This window comes from Glandiceps talaboti, chromosome 1 (genome assembly GCF_964340395.1).
Source record: "Glandiceps talaboti chromosome 1, keGlaTala1.1, whole genome shotgun sequence".
Lineage (NCBI taxonomy): Eukaryota > Metazoa > Hemichordata > Enteropneusta > Spengelidae > Glandiceps > Glandiceps talaboti.
In genome coordinates, this window is record NC_135549.1 from 14979485 (window position 1) to 15007154 (window position 27670).

Genomic DNA, 27670 nt, shown 5'->3' on the forward strand with positions numbered 1-27670 from the left:
AAATCATTTTAATACAATAACAATAATCCAAAAACACATTCCAAAGATCAGAATGTTTGTCATGCAGTATGTGTGTGATGTTGATCTCAAGCTATTATCTGTACAATCCAATTTTGATTTCTAAATTTAGAGTCTCGAAATTGGCAGCATTGTGATTGTTCCAGAGTTGTACTTTTAATACTTCTACTTTTTCCACTATCTCACAAAAAGAAAAAGTCTTGAAAATGATAATGGAATACAGTTATCTTGATCTGGCAGTATTTTAAAAAAATAAAACACTGCTATGTGTTGACCCGTCAGTGGCTCCATGCAGCAAGTTGATCGTATACTTTTTTTTATCGATTGTGAGCATTGTATAATTCATTTTGATTTCCATACCACACTCTCTGGTAGTGTATGTAGCGTATAATAAAAATTGAATTGAATTGAATAATAACATAGACAGGCACAAAAGTGTTGCAACTGTCGATTTAAAGTTTTGGAATCATTTCATCCCCAGAATAAATGCGATTGGATAGATTTGGGTATTGCCAACTGTACATAGCAATATAAGTCTGTATATCAAAGGGAAGGGAAATATGAAGACTAAACTAACGAAACGTTTGTTTGCTAAACAGTACTGGGTTTGAAATGTTGGTAGTTGTTGAATAGAATCAGCCGAGGGTTAGTATCAACGGACTAGAAGGTATGCGAAATTAGCATAGAAAACTCGTGGCACCATATTGATTGGGAATGACTAAAAGACGTGCTAGGAAAATGTTGGAATAGCACGTCTCCAGGCATTCCGAAGTTCATACATACATTACAAAACATGGAATCCAGGGAAGAGATCGATTTGAATACATCAAAGGAAACATGGGTATGGAACACTATTGGATTCTTGGAATTGGGATGGGCTATTTGATAAAAATCGGTAGGGAATGATATGATAATGATGTATATGATTTGGGAAGGTTGTGATTTAGTACTAAACGTTATTGTGGTTTCAACCCCGGGGTCTGGATCGCCTGGAAATTACAGTCATCGGAGAATAGGCGATCGCGATGACGTCGGGGAAATGAAGAACACCGGGTTGCCACCGTGCTGACTTGAATTGCATAAATACGAGACTTAAAATGTGAAAATATTACAGTAAGAGGTCATGTAAATTCCATACAACTGACGAGAGAGGGGTTCGGACAATAACTTTGAATATATGCATAGTGAAAAGAGAGTATGATAGTTTATTTTACGTACTGTTTGTCGTTTATAAGCATAGTTTAAATTTTATAATTGAGTTGTGGAATGTTTATCTATCTAGGAAGTGTATTTAAGAAAAAAAGATGGACTTTGTTTGTAGATGTATGTAATGTATTAGAGAGGAAATGTTACTTTATCTTTATATGAAATGGGAAAGCTCGACTTTTTTTATCAAGCTGAGTACTAAATTGAGATAAGCTTACTTTCAGTTGGAAACCAGTGGTATTTTATTTAGAGTACTGTTTTACAACGTTGTGAAAAGAACCCTTTATGTGCTGGAAGATACAATCAGTATATAGATGCGTGAACAGTGAGTGACACGATAAATGGTGATGTGCAGGGGAAGAAGAGTTTTTAATCTATAAGCCAGGAAAGATCAGGAAAGTGTCCGGACCATAGACTATATAGTTTGAAAGACTGTTGTCAGCAATAGTGCACCATCAGTTATATAGTGGTAATTTTATGCCGACAAACCGATACACAATCGAAATATCACAACAGTAACTGGAGATTAAACTTTTTGGTCGTGTTATTAAACTGATTCTGTCAGTTTATACATCTGCCAACGACGTTGGGAAGAGATTATATTTTCACCTTAGTCTGTCTGTCTGTCTGTCTGTCTGTCTGTCTGTCTGTCTGTCTGTCTGTCTGTCTGTCTGTCTGTCTGTCTGTCTCTCTGTATGTATGTATGTATGTATGTATGTATGTATGTATGTATGTATGTATGTATGTATGTCTGTTTCGTAGCAGGATATCTAAAAAATCATGGCTGGATTTCGATGAAACTTCGTGGGAAGATTGCCCATGAGACATGTAATATGAATCAAGTTGTTAGTGGAGATCAGCTTTGGTATCTGGATTACATATCATATTGAAGGCATGACGTTACAAGTTTCCGATCCATGGAGGCATTACATCTTCTTTTGTTTTTTTGTTTGTTTTGTACTGCAGCCTGGCTTATTTGGAGAGCTGCTCAGTGTTGATTGGGATATGTACTCGATCGAGTGCCTTCCGGTAGAATGATCTATAATACTCTAAACCTGTAAATTTTTGCTTAAGACTTATTTTCGTTAATTTCGCTGGAAAACAAAAACGCAAAAATAAGTAGTGACTATAATGCCTTCTTGTGTACATGAACACAATGTACCAGTCCAGTAATTAGTGAAAACTAGTCTTTGAGAACAAGATGGAGACTAAAAGCACAACATTTTGGAGTAGTGAAAATATCAAGGTTTACATTATGTTGTTATACTCGTCATATAAATTACAAAGATCTCACAATAGCATAAATTGGTTAACGCCACAAATCAACGAAATATCTCCTTTATAATCATTGCAATAAAAACATGTACAAATTGTCTTTCCGAATTAGCCTATATAGGTAGTCTCTCTTTCGCATTATCAACTCGTAAAAACGATGGGATTATTTATTAAAAGATGGATTTGTTTGAATAACCACCTTCAGAATCAAAATACAGTAAATGTCTTTATTTCATACTTGGTACATGTAATCATTTACTGTCTTTTACAGTAGGTATATATTCATTTAAAATGATAATCGTAAAAAGCCAAAATTGATAGTATTTTAACAATGGCAGAGCAAAACTTGAACAGACTAAATCTCAAGTGAAAACGACCGTTTGGGGACTACACCTAATTAATCGAAACGCAATTTTAACATAACACGACTGAATTTGTAAAACTGAGGAGATACAGAATAGTGATTGGGTTGGTGTGTGAATCTCAGCCCAGATTATGACTGTCTTTCGAATCCCTTCGTTTGGAAATGACAATTTCTATGTTCACATACATACACATATTCTCCGAAAATATTAAGTTTACATGACTGCAGATTGTAGTTTCAGATTCGTTATCCTTTCAAAGGAGTCATGGTTTCCAATGAAGAGTGTCAACGTAAGAAATAAAACAACACAGTTTCAGTGGAGCTAGACAGGTGTATTGTGAAAAATGTCATGCGGAACACAAACAAAACAGACACATGCGTTGAAGATTGAAAAGAGCATCTGTAATAGCTACTACAAGTTCAAGATGTAGGCCTAATAGGTTAATTATTATACAGTGAAATGTCATCGTTGTCGTTGGAGGGCATGTGCGGGGGTGGTGTTAAATCGACTTCATAGGAAATAAACTAAACTATAAACTGTACAAGCCGATGACAAGTCGTTTTCCTTCATGAAAAGAACACAGAATAAATAAAAAGCCCTGCATTTATTTCAAAGTGATATTATGAAAAATCGAAATTTATTCATCTCGAGCTGTTTTTCTTCATTTTTTATCATTAACACGTAATAATTCCCAAAGGAATTTCCCATGGTTACAACACTAAAGAAATAAGATAAAATAACATGAAATTAATATACAGAAAATTCTAATTAAAGATAAAAATTGTAGATTCATAATATCGAAGATACATCATATACTAACGAATTTAATTTGTAGTGTTATTGTATCGTGTCGGAACACACACTGTGTCACACACACACACACACACACACGCACACACACACAGATATATATATATATATATATATATATATATATATATATATATATATATATATATATATATATATATATCTATATATATATATATATATTATGTGACAATATCAATAGAAGCCCCAGGCTGTTGTCATATTATTTGGTGATCTTTGTCAAATGACAAGTCTTCGTGATTGTCAATGATTAATAACGCTGACCCATATCATATAACGTTCTACAGGTAAGATGTTCTTGAGCCGAGTCATAGTCGTCAACCTCCCTCCTGGGACAAGGAAATAACATTCGACTTTTCCTTCTTCGTTCTTCTTCATCCAACGGTCTGACTCATAAGTCAAGTTACCGACGCTTACTCATTGATGTTTTATGACAAGGTAAAATAAAACAAGGTTGCGATGCGTCAGGTTTCTCAGTCACCAACTTTCTCCGGTTAACATCACACGGGTGAAAGTATCGACTATCCAAAAGGACCTGCGAATCGATCTTATGAAAATATTTTCCAAAATATTTTGTTAGCAGTTCTGACATCTCATCAATTACTTGGAAAAGTTTCTCACGTAAACTTCTGCTTCTGTTTACCCACAAATCCTAGCGAACGAAACCAACACATGCGCAGATCAAGCTTTTGTTCATTTCCAAAGCACATGGCGCGCTGGGAGAGTTCCACAACAAATGCAGAAATTGACTGAAATTCCCGGGTTATAACCGTTCAGCAGTTCTTTTACACGCCTCCATGGGTTTCTTGGCTCTCCGTTCTAGTGCAAGCAGCTAATAATGGGAATTCAAGGCCTTCTCGAGTTCATTGAACGCAACTGTCCGCAAGCTTGCGTGCAAGTCGATTTGCAGAAAATTGGTCGCAGTCGTAAGCGTAGTAAGACGGGCGAAAACCCGTTGTATTTGGTGATCGATGCCGACAGTTGCCTACATCGGCTTTATGGAGGGAGCTTCTCCGACTGGGTATGTGGTGGCCAGTGGAATTATATGTTTCAGTTCATCGATAACTTAGCCAGAGCGTGCAGAAGCTCCAACATCCATCTTATCGTCTACTTCAACGGGAGTCTAGAGAAGACGCGAATGCAAGAATGGATCAAACAGCAGAGCAACGCTAGACAAACAGTGCACCAGATTCTTGCACATGTTCACAATAAAAACACGCCGCCACCGAGAATGTGGTTCATCCCACCAGTGTGTTTAGGTGAGACCCTTCATCTAATTTGCGACAGTTTTATGTACGTGTTGTTTTGCATGTGTGAATGCACAGAGTATGACGGGATTATGTCATCACTTAGAGAGGTGTACTACAGAGATGCATGCTCATTTCAATAACTTAGATGTTTTCCGGATTCAGCAAATCTGTTAAAAAACATCAACTATACAAAAAATGATAGTTTCAGTTTGGGAATTTTATGAAAATAGATCGTACATAACTGAAAAAAACCGGAAAAAATATAGTGATCGCCTGACCACACGTGTTGTGATGTATTGGGGGTGGGGCTTCTTTCGGATATCGTTCGAGCAGAAAACAAATATATTCCCCACACAGAGAACATACACCGCCAAAAGGTTTAATAATATTTTCAAACGGAAATATTTGCAACGAAAGATCTAGGGTAATGTTTTTGATGTATTATAGGGAAGGGTCAATTTGTTTTCATCGAAACCGTAGCACATTGACATTTATTACATTGTAATAACATGTGGAATACTTCATTCCAGTCAGGCAGCCAGTCCGTCCGTCCGTCAGTCAAATCTCATACATGTATCCATTGTTCAGACAGAGTTCTTTGTCCGGGTAGCCATCATAACAAACTGGTAAATGGACTTCTTGGTCAGACAAAAGACAATCATGATGACTTTCTAGTGAAAAGCATTTACAGTTACAATCACTAAGAACTGTACCTGCACAAGGTGTGAAACATTGCCCTAATATCCTGGCATGGTTGTGTTTTCGGAAGTATGTGCATTACTCATTGAGTTGCCAGTGTGCGTGATTCACGCCAGCTTTGTGCTGTGCTGTGCTGTGCTGTGCTAGCTGTGTGTGTGTACACTCAATGTGAATCATCTTTGTTATGGCTTTCTCAGTGACTAATAATTTGGCTCACTGCCAACACATGATGGCCCTAAGATACCAAATACGAGACAAAAGCTCCCAGAGAAAATATTGCAATATGCAAGTCAAAAGAGCTAGTGTTTCTATTTGGAAAAACAACAAATTTTGAAGGAGACTGCACTGACAGCTGAGCTCTTTTTGTACAAAAAAAAATGGCTCCATAGCAGAGTGCTGAAAAAATACAAATGTATTGAAAAACTTCAAATCTTCAGTGTTTATGTACATGATTAAGAATATCAAATATATCACGTTTCATTATTCTTTATTGAGCAATGCGCTGAAAATGGTGTTCATAGCATGAAAAAGTCCTTACACTGAAATACAATTTGTGGTAGAATGTCGTGTAGAAGAAGCCAGTCAAATTGTGATTGAATGCAAGAATTCTGAGAAAGCACAAAACATTACGTCATTCTGTAAGGGTCTGTTTGGGTGATTGTATAACTGTAAGTGTTTTACGTTGCATCATGCATTGATTGAAATGCATGGCGTGTCAGCATTCAGCTAATGTCAAACATTGATATGTCAAAAAAATTCGATAATTATTTTAACCTATTTTTGTGCAAGTTTTTTGCTAGTGGAAAAAGAAGGGAGACATATACTCAAGGTGCAAATAAAATGCAGGCTTACAGAAAGTGAAAAGTATGCACTTGATGATTTGAGGATGAGGAGCTCTGGTTTGTATGCTTGGTAGAATTCTGTTTACGTTACTCTGACACCATTGTCATTCAAATTTTCCGACATTACTGAATAGGTACAGATAAAGTAGGTAGGTCTGTGTCAATTCTGGGGATGTTTTTGTTACCAAAGAAACTTGGATTTAAATATTGTTTTCAGTTGTCAACAGTGGATAGATAGCTAGACTGACTGAGAAGGTAAATATTGCAAAAAAGAGAAAATTCTGACAAAGAATTTCAAATGGTGTCATAAAATAAGAACAATTAATAACGATGTGAAATGGAACTACAATAATAAATGTATTAATCAGTAATCTATTGAATTTAGTAGACATGAAAATGTAATATTTAATTGTAGATTTTGGTGTGGAATATTGAATAATCATACAATATTCATTTCTAGTTATGGCGCCGTTGTACCTTTATGTATCTTGTCTTCTAATACATCATGAATGGCTCTTTTAAAGTCGTTCTAATTTAAAAAGAAGACTACTTTCAATTTTGGTTTAAGAATTTCCTTGAACTTGATGATTTTAAACCACGGCCGGAATCTTATAAGAAAAGATTGATAACTGTATGAAAATTCTACAAATGTGTGTGTGATGAAAAATATTTGCAGTTAACAACTAAAATGTAAAAAAAAAATATTCTTTTTCTTTCAAATGATAGGTATGGTAAGTCATATCTGTAGAGCAAACCGTGAATCGCAGTGGTTTGTTCACTGATGTTTTCTCTGACATGATTACAATATATATTTAAAATAAAGTTAAAAAAAATACAATGGCATGTTGAACATTGAATTTATTATATGATGACAGTTGATGGTTAAACAGCACAATTTATGTAGTTCATGACTAAAAACAAAAGTACGAGGATTTTTGTATATTTCGTTTGTATTAGTAAGACATATTTTTGTAAATTATTATGAATATATTATCTTGGTGTTTGGAAATCTAAATATATTGTAGGCAATTAGGTATAATTTTTTGAAGTTAAAAAAAAAGATACATTTTTCTTGTTTGATTGTTTTTCTCTGGCTATCGTAATCTCTGAGAAGTTGTTTTATTGACCTTTGAAAATTGAGTATTGTGACTTGTCCCTTTTGCTAAATTCAATAATTGTAGCATTTGCTGTGATATTGAGGGTTTTTTCAGCTGTTTTTGGGCTTTTTGTCATTCCGATATTTAACTGGAAGCAAACGCTACAATTCCTATAATGTAAATGCAAATAGACGGATGTGATTCAGATCCGAATCGCAAAGTTGGGGGAATTTTTCTGCTAAATTACACCATACCTGCCAAAAAATCGGACATTTCCTAACTCCAACATTAATTACGGAGTTTTCAAGACCCAAGAAATGTTCAGAGGTACCCTAATCCCGTCAAAATCGGCAAAAGTAGCAACGCATGCAGCTTTTTGAAACGGGTAGTACGCTGACAATCTCACTCACGTTTTTCAGCGTGATCTCATCTATTTGCGTTTACGTTACAGGAATTGTAGCATTTGCTTCAAGTTAAAAATGCACCAAAACAGCAGAAAAACCCTGAAAATCACAGCAAACGCTAAAATTATTGCAGCTAGTTTGATACTGATTGTGTCAGGAAACTATATCAGTGTATACCACATAAAAGTCTGTTTCTCACTCTAATTAATAACATACACACTGCGATCAATCAGCGCACTGTTGGCCGCCATAAATCAAAAACTTGAAATTCCTTTATCTTAGCAATCAAGATTAATGGACGAGATACCTTAAGAAAACTTTGAATTTAATAACAGCTCTTGAGTTGTGTTGGTACAGGTATGTTTTGAAGACTTGATGGCCTTTATTGGATTGTCTGTCCTTGTAATTCACATTCTGTCTATCCAAGTAAAATGATCTATGTACAAGGATAAGATTATGGAATGTTGACGTCAACAGAGACAAAAATACAGACTGCAGTTATTGTATCGCTGGTTCAGTTTTCATAACATGTCTCCACCGTATTGCAAAAAAACTAAGCCAGTGTGATGGACCGACAAGTGTAATCATATCTGAAACTCGGCAGGTCTTTCAAAAAATGTTCAGTCTTTACAGTGAAGTGATAAAACTACAATATTTATGTGAAAGAGATTGAGGCAGTTGTGTAGGTGTATTGATATAGTGGGTAGTTAGTGAAAAAATTAAATGGCCACACATTTCAATTTGCTGACAATTGTTGTTGAGGTATTAAGTCATAAAAATGGCTTCCCTGCAGTTTAAACTGTTGGTAGTAACAAGTAATGTTGTATTATGCAAAATCAGTACATATTAGTTAGTGATATTGTACAAATTGCTAAATTATGGGATAAATTTTACGTTTGCAACATATTTGTTTAAATATGATTTAGTTCCACACATACTTTGATAAATAATATTTTTCTATGTAGATCAGTTTGTACATACATGTATATCAAAAAAAAAAGGATGAAAACATATTTATTGCTACGTTGTACAACATCATGAACATGGATACACGCAGGATAGTAGACTGCTGGAATTAGAGTGACAAATTTAGGTTGTGTTAGGGGGTATAATCCTATCTCCCCCCCCCCCCCATGCAGATGTAACTACCTAGGTTGATAGTAAGTGTTTTGTTTGTATTTAAAGGATCACAGACTTTGTAAATGTTTTATATATTAAACGAATATATGAATATGTAATGAGAATTGTGTGCAGCTCTGACCATTCATTTGATGACATCACTTATTGTTGAGACATTTCACCTTGTGTATTTCAGATACCACTATCCGACTTGCCTTGCTGCAGTGTGGCATCACAGTTGTCAATAGTTTTAGTGACCACATTCAGGAAGTCATTGGCTATTGTCGCGACTACGGTTGCCACGGAATCTTGGCCCAGCACTCTGAGTACTGTATCTTTGATCCACCCAAACTCTTTTCCTCTCACCAACTGAAATTAACAAGAAGTGGCAACCTGCTTACCAACCAGTATCTTATCGATGAGTTGGCCAAAGAACTCGATCTTAATCCAAACAGATTTGTTATTTTTTCAGCTCTGGTCGGTAAGTTTGCACAAAACTCCTCACATTTTTTGCGGGTTTTCTACGATAAATGGTAATAGAATCATGGGAAAATCACAAAACCAGGCAGTTTCTGGTTTCAAACTTCATCCCAAACTATCAATGTACAAAGCAGGTATACAAAGCCAGATATGGGGGTAGGGTGGAGTGGGGGAATCTGGTGTTACTGATACTAGTGTATTCATGATATGTAGAAACATAACCTACAATCATCACCTAGGTAACAAGACAGTGTTCGTTCTTTGTTGTTATTTTATACACAACCATTTCTGTACAATTCACATGTATACCAAAGATGATTATAGATATCAACAACAGTGTTCTTGCATAGGTCTGGGAACCCTGATAACAAAGGAGGGGAAGTCTGGTCAAATTTCCATACTATGTCCCATAATTTTGGTAGAGAACCCTGATAAAATGACTGGGGAACTCAGATTTTACCTACTTACATGTGTATCTTCCATGACATAAACACTGATAGGGAAACCTTGGAAAAAAAGGTAGGTTTACCTACTTATCACCCTTCACAAAAAAACTGAATGATCTTCAGCATATTGCCAAACAATTGCAAAACAAGCCATCTATCTACAACTGCAGACATCAGACCGTGGATGAACGGAACCTGTTACAAACTGCTGGCAAAATAAACATCTGAATTGGATTAATAGCACTTGGCACAGCATATTTGACGTACAGAGACTTTTGTTACATTTCATTACTTGACAAGAACAGTTGTATGGCCACTTTACACGATAGTTCATGTTCACAAACTTGTGACAAAGTTCCCCTGGCATTTCAGGTCATAGAAAACTGTTCTTATCAAACCATGAAATGTAATACAAACCTCTGCTGGTCCAACCGGCTGTACCAAGTGTTATTAATCCAATTCATTTGTTTACTTTGCCAGTTTCTAAAAGGTTCTGTTCGTCCACGGTCTGATGTCTGCAGTTGTAACTTGAACTATCAAGGGAGAGATTACCTAAAAACAGCATAAATTCCATTGTATTGTAATATAGACCAGTGTTGTCTTCACAATTTTATGCTAGAAAATAAATATTTGTACATGAAAGATACCTGTGATGGAAGATTCAAGAATACAATTTCAAATTCTTTCATTTTCGTGAATGATCCATATTAAAACAGTGCAAATGATAGCCTTCTCTCTAGTTATACTTAGGATGCCCAATAACAACCATGCAAGAAAATGAATGGATGAACTTGAGTAGCTAAGATTTTGCCATATGCAGTTAGAAATCAGATTTTAGCTGGATGAATGTACAGAACTGTACATTTGCCTGTTCATATTCGGGAATGTTTTTTGTTTATTTCTGTTTCTAGCTATATTCATTAGTAAAAAATTTGTGCATAACAAAGAGACTTGTCCAGTTAAGTTGCTCTCATTCTAAACCAGCTTTATGACATGTTTGAAAATATCAATGGTTGTCTTGTTTATATCGTATTGAATTACGGAACCAATGAGGAGTTTTCATATAAAACACACTGGTAACACAGCCAATGGGATTGACTGACACATCTATTACGAGCCATTTTTTCAGCAGTTTCTTGGAACAACAACAACAATGATGTAAGCAGTGTTGTCTCCAGAGGGCACTATTTATGACCTTTGAACTTTTGTAAAGTGTCCATTGTGATTTGCTTAATTTTGTGAAAACAAAATGTCTTCTGATTGTAGACTTTCTTGAAGGTTCTTAAAGTTAACATGACTAAAAGATCAATTATGCATCAGGTATTTTTAGCATGTGTCCAGGTCCAGCGGTTGACTTCTGTTGACCTCCACAGCTAGATTTTCTCAAGTTTTCATTGCCACTACATCAGTTACTAGCTTGGAAACAATTCTTCTGACTTCAAAATCATCTCGCAATAGAATTAGAAAGTCCCCAAATTTGGATTCCTGGAATGTCGTGTATGTTTCCATTTCATTCCACGGAATGCAGCACCAAGAAATGAAAATGAAGTGGAGCCAGGAATAGAATGTCCCTGGAGAGATTGATCCCTGGAAAATGTCTGTAGTTGGGCAACATTCTTGTTGTACATAGAGAGATAGAAGGCAATGACCTCTGAATGAACTACCAAGTGATGAAGTAGTAGGGCGAGGACATAAATTGAAACATTTACTACAAATTCATTTCATTTTTTTCTTTGAATCTAGAAACCAGTGTGACCGAGTGTTTTTTGAAAAAAAATAATCAATTTTTATTTTTAGTTGCCATGATTTTACAAATTACAGTGAATTTTTATTTTCGTGTCTTAAAATAATTAGATTTGTTTTTTTTTAAAAAGAGACATAAATTTGGTTAAAATGGAAAATTCAGAAGATTTTTTTTATCACCGTTGATCTGTAGTTATTACGACATATCACAGGTGCAGAGTGAAGGAATCAGTTATAATGGATGGTGTAGTAAATATGAAATTTGTCAAAAAATGTGATTAAATACATCTGTGTCTATCCAACTGACGGTGAATAATTCAGCCAAGCAAATACTGTCAGTGTTATTTCATTGTTTGGGTTGAAGGTTACATTGTAAATTCTATCCTGGTTTAGTTTATCACAAGGAATTTGAAAGGGCATAGCAACCTATAAATATGATTATTATGTGATGTTGCCATTATAGGAAAGGTCAAAGGTCACTTGTGAAGTTTGGATTGGTTTGGTTAAAAATAGAAAAAAAAAAATGAAATAGATAAATAAAAAAAGGACTGACAGCTATATTTCCAATAATTTGGGGGATTGATCACTTATTTCACCCAAGCCTCCAACATGGTTTTATCTATTTATTAAAATAAATTGGATTTTTGTCATACCAAAAAATTCATGAGGATTTCTGATGCCATCCAGTCCTGATGTCACTTCAATGACATAGGACAGAGTTGAAATGACATGATTTCCTGGGTTGTTAGATAGTTTGATTGTATACCATTGTAGCAACGAATAGGAGATGTACTTTTAATAACACTTACTAAATTGATTCTGTCAAGACTTCCTATACCTTTGTCTGTTCCTTCATATTTGTTATGAGTGATTTTTTTGGTCCTTTTTCAGGCAACCATATACTCCCTGATGAAGACTTGGCTCTCTTTCACTGGTTTCTACTTGGTCCAGGACATCCATTGGCTAATCTCAAGGTATGTTGATTCACTTGACTACAAGGGTATAGTGTTCGATTTGTAATGCCACTTCAACAAAGGGGGTTAGTACTTCCAGTGGTGATGGATTTCCGGTTTTGTTTTCAACTGTAAAGAAAGAATTCTGTTTACATTTGTGAATTTGTTTTCAACCACACGTGTTGATGTCATCAGTCTGTGAGTTTTCATTTTGAAACATTCATGTATCAAGAGATGATTAACTTTTTAGTTAAATTTTTGGAAATAAAACACTTCAAATAGTGATTTTAGTGCAGTAATACAACCTAAAAAAAATGTGAAGATTTGAATTTTTGTAAAAGTAAATGTGAAAAAAGGTCAGTTGTGAAGGTTGTCAATTGTGAGGCTTTCTTCGGCGATTGAAGTACATCAATGTAGTGTTTTTGCAGACCGGTTGCTAAATTTCATCTTTATAAAAAAGCACAACCTCCTGCCCCTTAATGTCTTCAAGTGCTTACTTGAACTTGAAGTACAAAGTTAAACCTTGCGAAAACAGAGCATTGAGGTAGTGTTAAAGTTGTCGCAAACAACAACCAGATCCAAAATCAATAGCAAGAAACTGCTTGATGTGTTACAAATGATACCATCCTTTTGTCCTCCATGTTGGCTTTTATTGTTGTCATTCCTGTGTGACATTTTTGGACAACAGAAAGAATATGTGCTGATGTAGCCAGTTGTGTTAGGACATGAAGTTCTGAGAGAAGTAAAGGCATAAACAGCCAAACCAAAACTGTGTCTCTACCTGGTTGTTTTAAAATAATGTCGAGACTAGGTTGTATGCAGACAGTAAAAAGACATTCAAAAGTTTTGGAAACGTTTCATCAACAAAGTTGAAATGAGAAGTAAACTTTTTTAGTGGTTTTGTGTAAATTTGGTTCACAGTGTTGTTTGAAGTGTTGCATAAGTATAACAAGTGAGAGAGATGACTGTTTGAATTGTATGCAAAGTAGTCACAAATGAACCACACATGTTGTTGTCAACAGAAGTCTCCACCTGGCAGCTAGGTGACCTTGAGATACCAGAGGAAATAGGTCACCATACACTCCCAGCCAGCTCTGTATTTCTGGGCAACAGGGTTCATGAATCATACGTCCTGCTGAGGTAGACACAACTTTGTAGGTTTGGTGAAGTTTATAAAGATGTAACCTTAGTAACAAAGAGGGAGATATTTTGGAAAAAGTGCAAGGTTTGCTGCACATTTTAAGTTTTGGAAGGCAAATCTTCTTCAAACCCAGAAGGAATTGTGTTGATTTTTACTCTTTTTACTACTCGTTCTGATGGTGACTGGCTGTCCCAATGTTGTGTAAAGTACCACATCGTTGCCATGCTGTGTAAGGACCCAGTAGTTGAAATTATTATTGATATGCCAAATTGACTTAGTCTAAATGATAGCCAAAGGGGTGTAGTCTGCAAAGATTGGCTAATAATTAGTAATATTGTCACCTATGCCTTGCGGTAATGTCATGAACTGTCAAATAGGTTGCATGATCTCTGCTGTATAGACATATTGATTCCTGATCAAAGTAGTATCTTGTGTTTTGTACCTATCTAGTAGAAATGTTGTGTTTTTGTACCTACAGTAGTAGAAGTTCGCATCTGTTGTATAGCATATACGACCTTGTTGCACTGAGGAGGCGGACTACGATGGAAAGGTTTCTGCAGTTCTGATAGACCTCCATTATCCTTACAAACAGATAATCTTCATTCTTTCAAAGCATTTTCCTTCAAGAACAGAAAAACAATGAAAATTCTGTGTAAATCGAGAAATGGTTGTTATTCTGTACCTGAGAAATAACTACAATATTTCAAAATAAATTAGTATAAAAAAAAGTTAAACCAGAAATTTGATGCAGACCTGAAGTACAGTGACTTTCTGATATTATTTGTAAAATAGTTAAAATCAACATGTAGACCACTTTACTTGACAAAGTAATGAAGATTAAAGGAACAATACATTTGCTACCATCCCCACACAGATGCACATGCATGCACACACATACACTTGCACACATGCATATACACTTATGCCCACACACACATGCACATATACGTGTACACACACACACACCTATGTACATACACTTATACATTTTGCTGTCCTAAATTTTGAACTCATGTAATCAGAAAAAAATGTTCTTAAAAAACTTTAGTTTTCAATGGTATAGTATGCATCCTGATCTAAGGGTTTGGTTTATAAAATGGAAGTGTGTGTTGTTTAGCCTGAAAATTGAGTCTTCACACAGTTTTGTTTGTTTACTTATATAATACCTGATATCAGCGATTCTTGTTTTAATTGTGGAGAATCTTTCATTTTCACTTGAGTGAAATAAAACTAGTCGTTTCTCATATTAAAAAAGCATGGTTGGATTGTGAAAAGATGGATGGATAATGACATACATCAGACTTGGAAATTTCTAGTTTCTTCGCTAATGATTTGGAATTCAGTTAACAGGGAAAGAAAAGAGTTGAATTCTTTCATTTCTCATGTATTTGTACACCTTTTGTGAGATGAGCTCCATGAATGCCCCAGGACCTTGGATAGATTATATTTACTTCCTGTAAATGCAGATTGTCGTCGGATAACCCAAATTTCCGATGATTTCGATCTCTTGATTTTGTGATTTTGAAGAGAAATACCAATCGGTCGTACATATTCATATAAAGACAGCATCCTTGCAGCTAAGATAAAAGTGTTGGATAAAATAATCGCAGTAAATGTCAAGAAACTTAGTAAATTCGTAAGGTTTTGTATACATGTAACGTAGTTATACAGATAAAAACAGATATTGTACTCAAGATGTAGTTACTGTATTGTATTTTACGTCATCATTCTGAAAGTTGTCTTCGTGATGTATAACATACATGTACATGTATATATCCCATAATTTATACCTTTAGTTGTCAATTGATCTTTCTCTGTTAATCGGACAATGTTGATGCAATATCAGTATAATAATAATTATGATGATGATAATAATAATAATCTTTATTCCCAGAAATATATATGTATGTATAAATATCAAATTTACGATAACAATTCTATACAATGTATTAAGTATTCATCACGGGAAAGGGAGACGAAAAATAGTTGTCTTCGTGACTAGTCGAGTCCGCACATGAGCATGGGTACTAGTAGAATTGAGAAACAGACCACGTGTAGTTTCAAACTTGTGTGTTGTAACTGACTAGAAAGAAGCTGATTGAAATATTGAATAAAAAACATAGATGCTTGAAATGCAGAGATGAAAAAATAGATCTAACGTGGCGTGGTTGTTGGAGAAAACGTCGTAATTTACGAAAATAGTGATGTTGCTGGCAGTTGCTATTACTGAGGAAACATGTAAGAGCCATCCCGTGGAGGAAGAAAATGACAATTAGAACGCTGTGGGGTGTGTAGGTGTTTGTCCGGTTACAGTCACAATTTTGTAAACTTGTATTCCAAGACAAACATTTGCGTTATTCAGCTCGTTCCTTGAAAGGCATCAGATTTTTAGCTGGCCAGATTGCGATGTGTTGACGTGATCGTACCACAAAAAGACTCCTTTTGAGGGCACAGATTCCTTTTAAAGATAGCAGAACAATAGAAGGGGAACCAGGTGGTGCTTTTATGTATGCACTGGTCCAGTCACTAGTATAGAGTGAGTGCATGGATGGCCAAGCAAACTTCCCAAAGGAGAGGCAATCAAAGACAATGAAAATATAAAAAAAAATGGAATAATATGCCAGTGTTTATTGCTATCTGTTAGTATTGCAACGTTTGTGGCTGGGAAATCTATGTGAAATTTGCATTATAAAATGTATGATGAGTAACCCCTAGCAAATTGTGTCAGAAACTGTTAAAATTTTGACTACATTCCACTCGTGATAAAAAGCTAGTCACATGAAGTGTGTAACTTGAAAGTTTTCGTAAAAAGTGTCAAATGACTAGTTTTGCCACAATGTTTGTACTTGGAAATGAAGGGCACTGACATTATGAAAAGAGGGAAAAAAACCCAACACATTTTGAGATGGAAAGTGTAGGAGTAGAACAACTATATATTGGCCATCTGTTGGCGAATTTAATTGGGACTCCCCCCATCCTATGCATACTAAGTGAAGATAACAATATCCAAAAACTAAATTATTCAAAGAGGTCTGTTACACATATGAATTGACAACTCAAATTGTGGGTGTTTGAATACTTCTTTACACCGAGTAAGTTTACATGTTTAAGTTCATCATGATGGAGTTTGTTTCTAATTCTGTGGTAGATTCGATCAGAATTCACATGTCGGCCATTTTGTGGTCTGAGTGACTCGCATCACAAATCATACCATATTGTTTAGTCCGTTGCTGTATCACAAAATGATATAATATTGCAAGCATGATACAAAATTAAGATTTTAAACAGGAGATCAAAAGTTGAAACGTGGTGTATTGGGAGATATATGAATATTTTGATGAGTTATTGTCAATTATTTCTTCCCCCCCCCCCCCCCCCCCCACAAAAAATGTTTACCAAAGACAATACACAATAACTAATTCATCTCTTAAAGTTGAATGAAACCAACTGTACTCCTCAGATTGTTATTGAGAGTGAAAAGATACAGTACAGGTGTTGTATATTGTCCTAGACTTGTCTGAATGTAATTTGATATTATTAGCTATTAATGACCCCTACAAGACTGCATTTTTCTGTTGTGTTTTAAACCCACCCACCCCGCCCACCCCCAATAAGTTACATCAGTAGATTGTGCAAGGAAATCTGGAAGAGAACTTTAGTACTTTTAAAAGCATTCATTGAAATTGAATTCCACAAAGGTTTCCAAGCATTCTACAGTCGTGATTGTTTTATTGGAATTTACAGGCTTCATGATGAGACAGATTGCCAGGGGATGACGTGGCTAGGGGGTGACAAGAACATCAGCCACCACTTGTCAAATTATGCACACTGTATCTAAACAGCAAGACGAGTGTACATGTACACTTTTTTGACGAGTTTTGTTGCGCTATGCTTTCTGTCCTTTGTCATGTTATTAATATGGAGACTGATTGTGTTCCCAACATGTCAACCAACATGTAAGATGGCTGAGTCAGGGTTTGAAACCCATACGTAATTCACATAGACCAGACTTTGATTTGGGGAAGTCAACATTTACAATGTACTGGGTTTGTGTTCCATTCATGTGCAATTGTTTCTTGTGGAATTTATCCAATGTGTCTCGAAAAAAATCAGTAATGCGGTAATGAAAATTGAACTTGAAATATTCATGTTTTGGGGAAAATAAAGAAAGTGGAGAGCCAACCGAGAATGTTCCATGTCATCATGGCGGCCATTTTGAATTTTGGAACAGAGTGACTGTCACTAAAGCTAGCTACAATTCTAGGTAAAAGCTGCTGTTGGTTCATTGTGCACATGTTGTCGTCGGCAAGAGATACCTGCCACTGCAGTTGCTGTGTTTTGATGCATATGAGATTTTTTATTGCTAAAATGTACGAGATGTCAACTTTGCATAGTAAGGCTTTGTACCCATAAGAACAAACATTGCACTGGCACTGTTTCAAATAATTTGTAAAACACACAGTGCTGCCAAAAAGAAACAAAGATTTCTTATTTGGCTTTGGTTATTTCAGACATGGGGTAGGTTGTGATGGGGGAAGGGATAAGGATGTGAACGTAGAAAAATTGGAGACACGAGAGAATGTGACAAAAATGTATTTTATGTAAGCTCATATTGAAATCATTTTGTTTTACTGTAGGTTTGTATATGGTATGTTAATTATTTCCTAAAATAACAGTTAAGGTGAAAAAGGGCCTTGCTATTTCCTAATTGTTTTGTTTGTTGTTCACCTCTTTTTTAATAGTCCGGAAAGAGACTGCCTGTATCTTCATGTTAGGTTTATTTTGGGGGGCATTGTTTCTGAGTCATAGAACACAATAGCCTTCCAATACGTGGTATAAAGGATTCTTGTATCTAATGTCATCAACGCTTTAATTCCTTCAAACTTGAAGCATTTGTTACGGATTTCCCCCCATCTTTTTTTGTACTATTAGACTGTGAGATACATCAGGTTTCTTAATGATGAGTGCTGGCTGATAGTGTGGAACGAATGTCTGTATCTTACAGACTAGTTCTGTCAGAGCTATAAGTTTTATCACGTTCGAAATGTCAATAATATGTTAGTACAGTTTCAAATATTGGATAACGATGTTGAAGGGGAAAGTTGATTTGAAGTCCAAAGTCTGAAAATCCTAACCTTAATTCTTAGAATTGGAGAATGATTACAAAGATAAATTTGTGGAATAAAGATGGCAAGATTTTCCTGGAATCATGGTTAACACACAAATAGAAAAAGAAAAGAAAAGATGTTTGCTGCAGGCTAATCTGCTGTGTGAGTCTTAATGGTAAAGTTACATCAATTGTGGAGTAGTTGTGAAATATTCTTAAAATGTGAAGGAAAAAAAAATCATAACTAGTGTTTTTATCTTGTGATATTGTGATGTAGAGAGGACACACATATTGTGTATATAGTAAAGTAATGCTCCTCTGCCGATCTGTCATTCCAATCTGTTTCATTTGATGACAAAGATAATATGAAAAGAGTATTATGAATGAAAAACAAGAAAATACGTGAATCGTGATACAAGTATGATCATTCATGTTTTCATTCGACTGCTGCCATTTTCGGATTTTCAGAAATCTCTAGATATTTCACTCTTCTTGATGTCTACACTACTATACATTATGTATGATGTACTTTTCCATTTCTAAATCTGCAACTTAACTTGTGTCCATTTCAGCAAGCACGCACTCATCAGCTGGTTATGCCACCATGCGACACTGTGATTCGGGCTGTGGCTGCGTACGTACGAAATCTACCGAGTGTTGAAGATCTGGATGCCATAGCACAGGACGTGTTCAAGAATTCCCAAGCAAAAACGGATGATAAAATTGTACGCTTTAAGCAGTGTGTTAACTACTTCTATGCGGGAACCCGACAAGGCTGGAGGCAGAAAAGAAGTAGGTCTTGACTGAAAAAAAAATGCAAGAATTATAAGCAGCAATTTAGTTTTGATTTTAAAAGTGCAATTTCTTGATCAGAGTATTTTCTGAAAATCAGAAATATCGTAAAGATTTCACAAACTGAGAACAAATAATTGTGGAGACGATCTTGTAGATCAAAGTCCATGGAGCAGACAGACCAAGCAAAGCAGGGCGCAACTTATTCGACAACAAAGCAAAAAGACATGGTAAAGTAGGAAGTGTGTGATTTGAACAACATGAACAGAAATAAATAGATTAAAAAATACAGAAATGACTGAAATAAAATTTCTGAAGAAAAGGAGAGGAGATAGTTGTTGGATAGAGAATGTCATTCCTTCAAAAGAAATCATTTGAAATGCTTTGTAAACCTTTTGTCTGTTGTGTGTTGTTCTCATTGCAGTGATTAGGGAGTTACACGTTTTGATCTTTTGCTCAGTTGTAGATTTTTATTGTGGCATTTAATTTCTCGATTGAAGTTCAGTTTGTATTGTTGAGAACTACACCGGAAAGGAAGATGAGGAGATAAATATTAGTATATTGGTATGGTCAAAATTTGACATGACTGTGTCTGAAGTTGGAAATTCAGATATATGCTTAGCTTTGGAAGTTTGTGACTGAAAATCATTTGAGTGACAATTTTAACTTCATGTGTTTCCTCTCTAGATGCAAGACCATCTTTCCACCCAATGCAACCTCCAATGATGCCATATGGTGGTGGTATGTGTAATGAGTACATTGAGGGTTCTGGTTACATGGACCCAGTACATCCACAGGTGGGTAGCTCTCCCTGTCCAATTTTTGAGATTTAGTGACATACAGACCTCCATTGTACAAAGCTTTTATCAGTCTGTATCCTCATAGGTATATTTAAAGGTATTGCTGAATTTTTTTTTGTTCTGAAAAATGCTTTGATTCCAGTTTTGAGCAAAGTGGGTAAAGATGAAAGGAATTGTACAAGGTGTCCATTGCATCTATCTGATGCATTACTGATGCAGCAGGTGGTTTAGTTGTTGGTGGATGCTATAAGGGGTGGTGGTGGTGGTGTGGGGGGGGGGGGATAAAGAACATAAATATGAAGTTTGTTGATGCTAGTTTGCTACACTTGGCGATTGTACTGAGATTGTTGTTAAAATTTGAGAGAGAAATCTGATGGTGTCGTTTAGAGATTCATGTTGGGCATAGCCTTTCCTAATGGTAATGGATTACTTTGTCCCCTTGTCAACTCTTTCAAAATTCAACTCATCCCAGTTTTAACTTGTCCCCAATTTCAACACGTCCCAGTTAATTGGTGACGATGTGAAGAACAATCACTTACTTGTAGATGAAGAAGCAAAACGCTCTATTGAATTAAGAATAATTGAATATGGTGTGCCATATTTGATACAGTGAAATCACAAAACACAAAAATTAGACCAGCAAGAAATAGAGTGTGATGCTTGCAGTGCAGTGTAAAATATGAAATAATCATTGAACTATAGTTTAATATGGATATAGTGTTAGCTTTGTTAACGAAATGTACACGTGTACTATCATTGTGCTGTGATTACTACACGACTGACGGACGAGTCCGCCAATGATGACATGCATGACTACATAATGGAAACAATTACATGTAATATTTCTGTGAGTTATTCATTCTTTTATGCAATGACAGTCATACCAGAAGTGATTCATTGCAGTAATTAAAAATATTCCTAATCAAAGACCGTCTGTCCAGTGTACTTTACTCTCACTTCTTCCTAGCATGTGTACGTTGGACTAGGACGAGTCCAAGTGGTTTTATTGTATCATCTTTACATGACAAGTGATCACTCGGTCTTAATCAAGAAGGGTGTAACTTCTTGTGAGATACTTTACAATGGCCAAAAGCTGTCTTTCTGCCTGCTATCACTGAGTGGTTTTTATAACAAGTATAGTATTTCTCATGTAGGTGTTGTATGTTTTCACGTGGGTGAAATATATGGTCTGTTCATTCATATTTGAACTATACAATGTGTGGGCTGTACTCCCTTGTCACTAACCTACAACCTCTGAAATTCAACGAGATATTTTCCGTGGTGATAATTTTTCATTCATTTTTATTACTAACAGTTTTGTTAAGGAAGTATTACATAGATAATACAATGTAACTTTTACATAACATAAATGTACATGACACAGAAGAGTGACTTATTGTCATGTGAAACTGCAAGTAGAAATGTGATAGTTAGTTTTATTCCAAGAAGCTGCTTAATTATTACTGCAATGTCAGTGATATGAAATAGCCAACATAATATTTGAAAATAAAACTGCACTAGATGTAACTGGAGCATTGCTTTTTTTCAGTGAGACAACCACTAATGTATATTTACTGAGAATTGTTAAAATACCAAAAAATTAGAAATTTGAAAAATGTTATTAGAGGTCGATTTTGTCCATGAGTAGTATAGTAATAATAAGTTGAAATCGTGATTGCGCTGGGGCACTAATTTTAGAGTGCCAACCCAAAAATCAATTTGATTGGATTTATGTGTACAGAGCAACATCAATATGTCTACCAACAGGTGATTCAGTGTTCAGGGTGTATGATATTCCAAGTAAGTCGTTAACATCTAACAAAACATTTTCAGAGAAAGTTCCCGTTGCAACTAGTGCAGCTTTGATGGGAACATCATCGTTATAATTCACGTGAAGTAAACTATCTGATGAAAAAAAAAATTATGTATACACTGTCTGGGTGAATCAAATAGGGCTTTGCGTGGCTTTTTGATCAGTAAAAAATCTGACGAGAATAACATTAAAAATGAGTAGATTGTTTTGGAATGACATTTTATTGGTTGTGACAAGTCATAATGTGTGTATTGTCCAAAATTTGATGTGGAAAAAACAAGGAAATGAGACTTCATTGTGTGTGTGTATGTGTGTGTGTGTATGTAATTGTGTGTGGGTAGTTGGGTGGCAATCCAGGTAAATGTCAAAGGGTGGCTTGTATGTTAGCCAGTGGGCTGATTGTATGGATGACAGTCGTTAACTAAACAACTTAAATATGAAATCCAAAGTGACTGAGCTGTAATCAGGAAATTGATACGGGAAATAAAGAGATTATTTTAGGTTGATCTTGGCAAGATTTCAGTTTCAGTTTCATGAAAATTACAAGGAAAAATGTCATTCAGGATAATTATCAATTCTTTTGTACTGCTCTGTTTATCAAACCCTGACAAAAGTTTTTTTTGCCAAGTTAGTCTTTTTCTTGATCAAATGTGTAAATTTCGTGAGGTCCTCTGAAAAACCGATGTTTAACTCTTAGCAAACCTGTGTATTTTTGTGTACAAGGCTTCCCAGACAATACAAATATGCTGACTTAGTTTATAATCAATGTATGATATACATGTACGTATCTCTTGTGTACAGCTGAAATTTACTTTGTATTTGGGCTGGTGACCTTGAAACATGATAAACCTAACCTAACCTAATGAAAATTATAGCACACATATATATTGACAATATTACAATCTGGTTATTTGTTCATGCAGGAATTGTTTTTCTGGTTTTCAGCAATATTAAATATGTACACCATATTATAAGAGAGCTATCAATTTTAGCAAATCTGTGTATGTGAGCTGGCGGCAGGTTTCAGTGTGCATTGACTGCTTACTACTAGTGTAACACTCAAATCTGTTCTGATCACTTGATACAGCTAGGGTCAGTATAGTGATATCTAAATTCACTGAGAAGACACTGAACATACTTGAGAGAGTAACAGAGTAGAAGCATGGTTATACACTATAATTATACTATAAGTGTTACAATGTGTAACTTTTAATGAAGTCAAAGCAGTCCTATCTAGAAAATTTCTCATAAAATCATCCAACACTTGGTCAATAGTGAAGTGCATTTAACTTGTTGCTCTAGGTTTGTTACCTGTTACATTTACAGGTGATAAACAAGGTACAATTTGTGACGGGCAGGGTAGGAGACGTTACTGCTTCTTGTACTCTATATAGTTGCCACTCGTAGTCAAGCATTTGTACGTCATCCCTTCCCATTGATCCCCTCCATTCCTATTACCAAATAATGTAATAACGTTTTGTACTCATACTTGCCAATTACTTTAGTGCGGACACATATTTCTTTTTGTTGTGGTACCTGTGGTTCATTTCATAATCTTCTTCCCCTAGATCCCCCAATTCATATTACCAAGTTGGGTAGTACTGTATTGTACCCATACCTGCCAAGTACTTCACATAGCTACAAATAGTAACATTGATGACTCGTGTTTCTTTCTGTAAGGGTACTTATTGTGAACTTCATGACCCCCACTCTTCCACCTGCCCCTTGATCTACACCCCCCCCCATCCTATGACAAAGTTATGTAATACTGTAGTCATACCTACCAAGTCCTTCAGTGTGGACATGTTGTGGTACCTGTGGTTCACTTCATGATCCCCTCCCACTGATCTCCCTCCCCACTTTGTCATAATACTGTAGTCATACGTGCCAAGTATTTACGTTTGGACATGTGCTCTTGTGGTATCTGATTCATTTTATGATTCCCCCCCCCCCCCCCCCCCCCCCCTTCAATGTTGTAATACCAAGTGTTGTAATACTGTAGTTATACCTGCTAAGTTCTTCAGGTAGCTACATTGTGTTGTATGTTTTATAGTAATACCTGCCAAGTACTACAGATAGCTTCATTTCTGACATGTTTCTTTTTGTTTGTGGTATTTCATAATTTGTGGTTCACTTCATGATTTGGAGAGAGGTCGTGTATTGTAATTTCCTAAAGGTCAGTGAGGTCAGAGTATTGAAGTAGGTAGACTCCGGCATTGTCCTTCCTACTCCTATTACGATGCTTGTACATAAAGGAAGTTGTAGTTGGAGAGTAGGCAAACGCAGTGTATGGCTAGTTATAAACATACAGACACACATGCATAACATTACAAACCTACCTACCTACCCGGGTAGTATGTACACACATACAGATGCATGCACACATACATATATACACATACACATACATATACATACATGCACTCATACACGCACACACATATACATAGACGCACTCGCATGTACACTCATTCATACAAATACATGTACCGACATTTATGTATGTTATAAGTTATAATGATGTATGTAGGAAAGTCAGTATTATGTAATTGTTACGTCGTCCCAAACAAAGCATCCTAGTGCACTGGGGAGGACCCCGAGGGAGGGGAGTTGGGGGGGGGGGGGGTAGACGCTATAACCAGGACAAACAATAGAAGAATTTCTTGACATAGGTATTTTTCTTGTGTCATACATACATCAATCATTCTCAATCTGTTCACCAGGGATATAGTTGAAGTTGTAGTATATCTAAGAAATTCAGCTACTCTCTACAGTATGGTCAGTCATACAAATTTTGAACGTTCCTGATTATGGAATGTGTTTTGTCACACTACTGCATTTCTGAATGCAAAACATACACAGATGACGAACAGTTCAGCAGTTTCAACAAATGTCATGTGGGACAGAAATGTCGGAGGGATGAAAGGAAGTGATATACTGACCTAGTATTTAGATTAACAATGATGGGATAGACAGGTAGTCTGTTCCTATATTGCAATGATAGGCTCCAACCAAGCAGACAGTGACCCTGTTGAATCACAAATAGTGGAAAGTCACATTTGCATCCAAAATATCAAGTATGTGTGCAACGTCTGCATTGTCTGCTGTGTATGGTGGGACGGTGAGTTGTTACAATCAATAGGATTTCAACTCCAGGCAAAGACATCAGATTTGATGATTTTGGTGATGCAAGATTTAGAGTTGAACTTGAGGTGGGATGTGATAGGCGGTACCCGTAGCGATGATATAGAGTTAGACTTGAACTAGCTTTGATGGAGATTACTGGTGGCTTTGCGCCTTGAATGTTATCCCGGGGGTAGATATTTGATTATGCATAGAGGGATCAATGTGAACTGAATATTGTCAGTAGGGAAGACACAGCAGTCTTTCTAGTAATCAATGTTTAATCATCTCTCTAATGTGTCTAAAATTTATGATTATTGGTTCTGTAAAGTCCTCTGCATATTTATTGCCTGTATTCAGTGTATGGTGTACTATCATTGTGTATGTACTTGTAATTTGACAGTTATTTGCATTTGAAGTGAGTATGTGTGTGGGGTGGGGGTGGGGGTGGGACTGGGTTTACAATGATTGCTTCTGGGTAGTATATCTTGTAATTTTGAAATAAAAATGACTTGAAAATTGCACTGAACTGGAAATTGTAATAAATGTGTATATTTCCTTTAGGATATATTTTCTCCAGAAATTCCCTTATCTGCTGAAACCTGTTTATGAAAAATGTAGGCAAGGCATTCTCTCTGTCCAAGTTTACAAGTGTACGTAGGGATAATTTGTATCAGGATCCTTTGTTTTAACAATTGAGAATTGAAAGTGCATGGCAGAAGTGTCGAATATCCACATGAACGTACTAGACGGGTCTTGCCAAAATGCAAGATAAACTACCTCATTGTAGCCAGTGAGCAGATTGATCATTTGGCGGCCATTTTGTTACAGCACCCTGACATTTAAGAATAAACTAAAACTGATGGCAACTTTGATTCACACATGTTCTGGAGAAAATTAGTAGAATTTGAGTTTACTTTGGGACAAAAAACATTGTGGTGTTCAAATTGTTATGGCATGAAGAATAGTGAGATGAATCATAAATAGATTTAAAAATCATTAGGGTAAAATGAAAATTAAAAATATTTAGTAATTATTCTCTCTGTAAATCTCATTATGTCAGTGATGGTAATCTCAGGGTGACATTCGTAAAAGTTTATCAAAATTTTGTCTTTCCTCAGATTGTAACACTTTCATACGAAATATTGATGTGAATGGTACATATTGTACACGACTACTTGTACATATTCCTTGAGTACATAAACACACAGTCACTATTTAGAATTAAGACTCCCTTATATAGTCTGTGTTTCATTCTATTTTATAGTTTTAGACTTTGTTTCTGAATTTCAAGGTATACTATGGTAATGAGTATTTATAAATGTGTTGATTTGTAGGGATGGTACCCACCAGGCAATGCACATCACGGTAATGCTGGAATGGGTGGAGAACACCACCAAGAGGTGGCAGCAGCAGCCCCTCAGATTGTGGTACAGCCACCAGAACAAACACAGGCCAACTTAGAAAGAGCACTAGAAAGTGAGATGAAGACACAAATAGAGAAAGATTTGGAGAAAGGCATAGCCGACATGACTTTGGAAAATATAGAGGATACAAGTGAAGGAGATTCCATGGACCAGGAGGGACTTGTTAAGGGTCAACAAATACCAACTAACAGTACTGAAACCGATAAACAAAAACAGGGGTAAGTATTTGTGGTAACTGATAAATAAAAGCAGGGTGTGTGTGTATCTTTGAAACCGATAAACAAAAACCAGATTACAAATCTTTGGAAAGTAATAAACAAAAACAGGGGTGTGTATCTATGGAATCCAATAAACAAAGATGGGAATGTATCCATGGAAACTAATAAACAAAACACGTGGATGTATCTATGGAAACTGATAAAGGGATATGTATCTAAGGAAACCAATAAACAAAACAGGTGTAGATCTATGGCAACCGATAAACAAAAACAGGGATTTGTATCTATGGAAACTGATAACCAAAAACAGATTGTGAAATTTGTTTTGTCTAAAAAAATAGACAAACGTTGACCAGGCCATGGTTGTAGCCATTTCATACATATTTTTACCAAAATTCCATTGATCATACCAGAGTTGCGATAAAATTGTATGAACATCTTCATTTCCATAATTTCGACTTCACTCTGAAGCTAGTAGTACTTGCCATGCAGTTTTGTCATCTCATGATGTTGTGTAGTGT

General features: G+C 35.8%; 1 protein-coding gene across 2 annotated transcripts in view; it reads left to right on the forward strand.

Moving 5' to 3' along the window:
• Positions 1 to 4385: 4385 nt before the first annotated feature.
• Positions 4386 to 27670, forward strand: part of LOC144444244 (constitutive coactivator of PPAR-gamma-like protein 1 homolog) — a 39810-nt gene continuing 16525 nt past the window's right edge. For both annotated transcript variants that reach the window (XM_078133691.1, XM_078133761.1), the window contains exons 1-6: positions 4386 to 4954; positions 9303 to 9587; positions 12667 to 12749; positions 19549 to 19768; positions 20456 to 20565; positions 26842 to 27149. In XM_078133691.1, coding sequence (XP_077989817.1) covers positions 4534 to 4954; positions 9303 to 9587; positions 12667 to 12749; positions 19549 to 19768; positions 20456 to 20565; positions 26842 to 27149 — 1427 coding nt within the window. In that variant the 5' untranslated portion in view covers positions 4386 to 4533. The remainder of the gene's footprint in view (positions 4955 to 9302; positions 9588 to 12666; positions 12750 to 19548; positions 19769 to 20455; positions 20566 to 26841; positions 27150 to 27670) is intronic.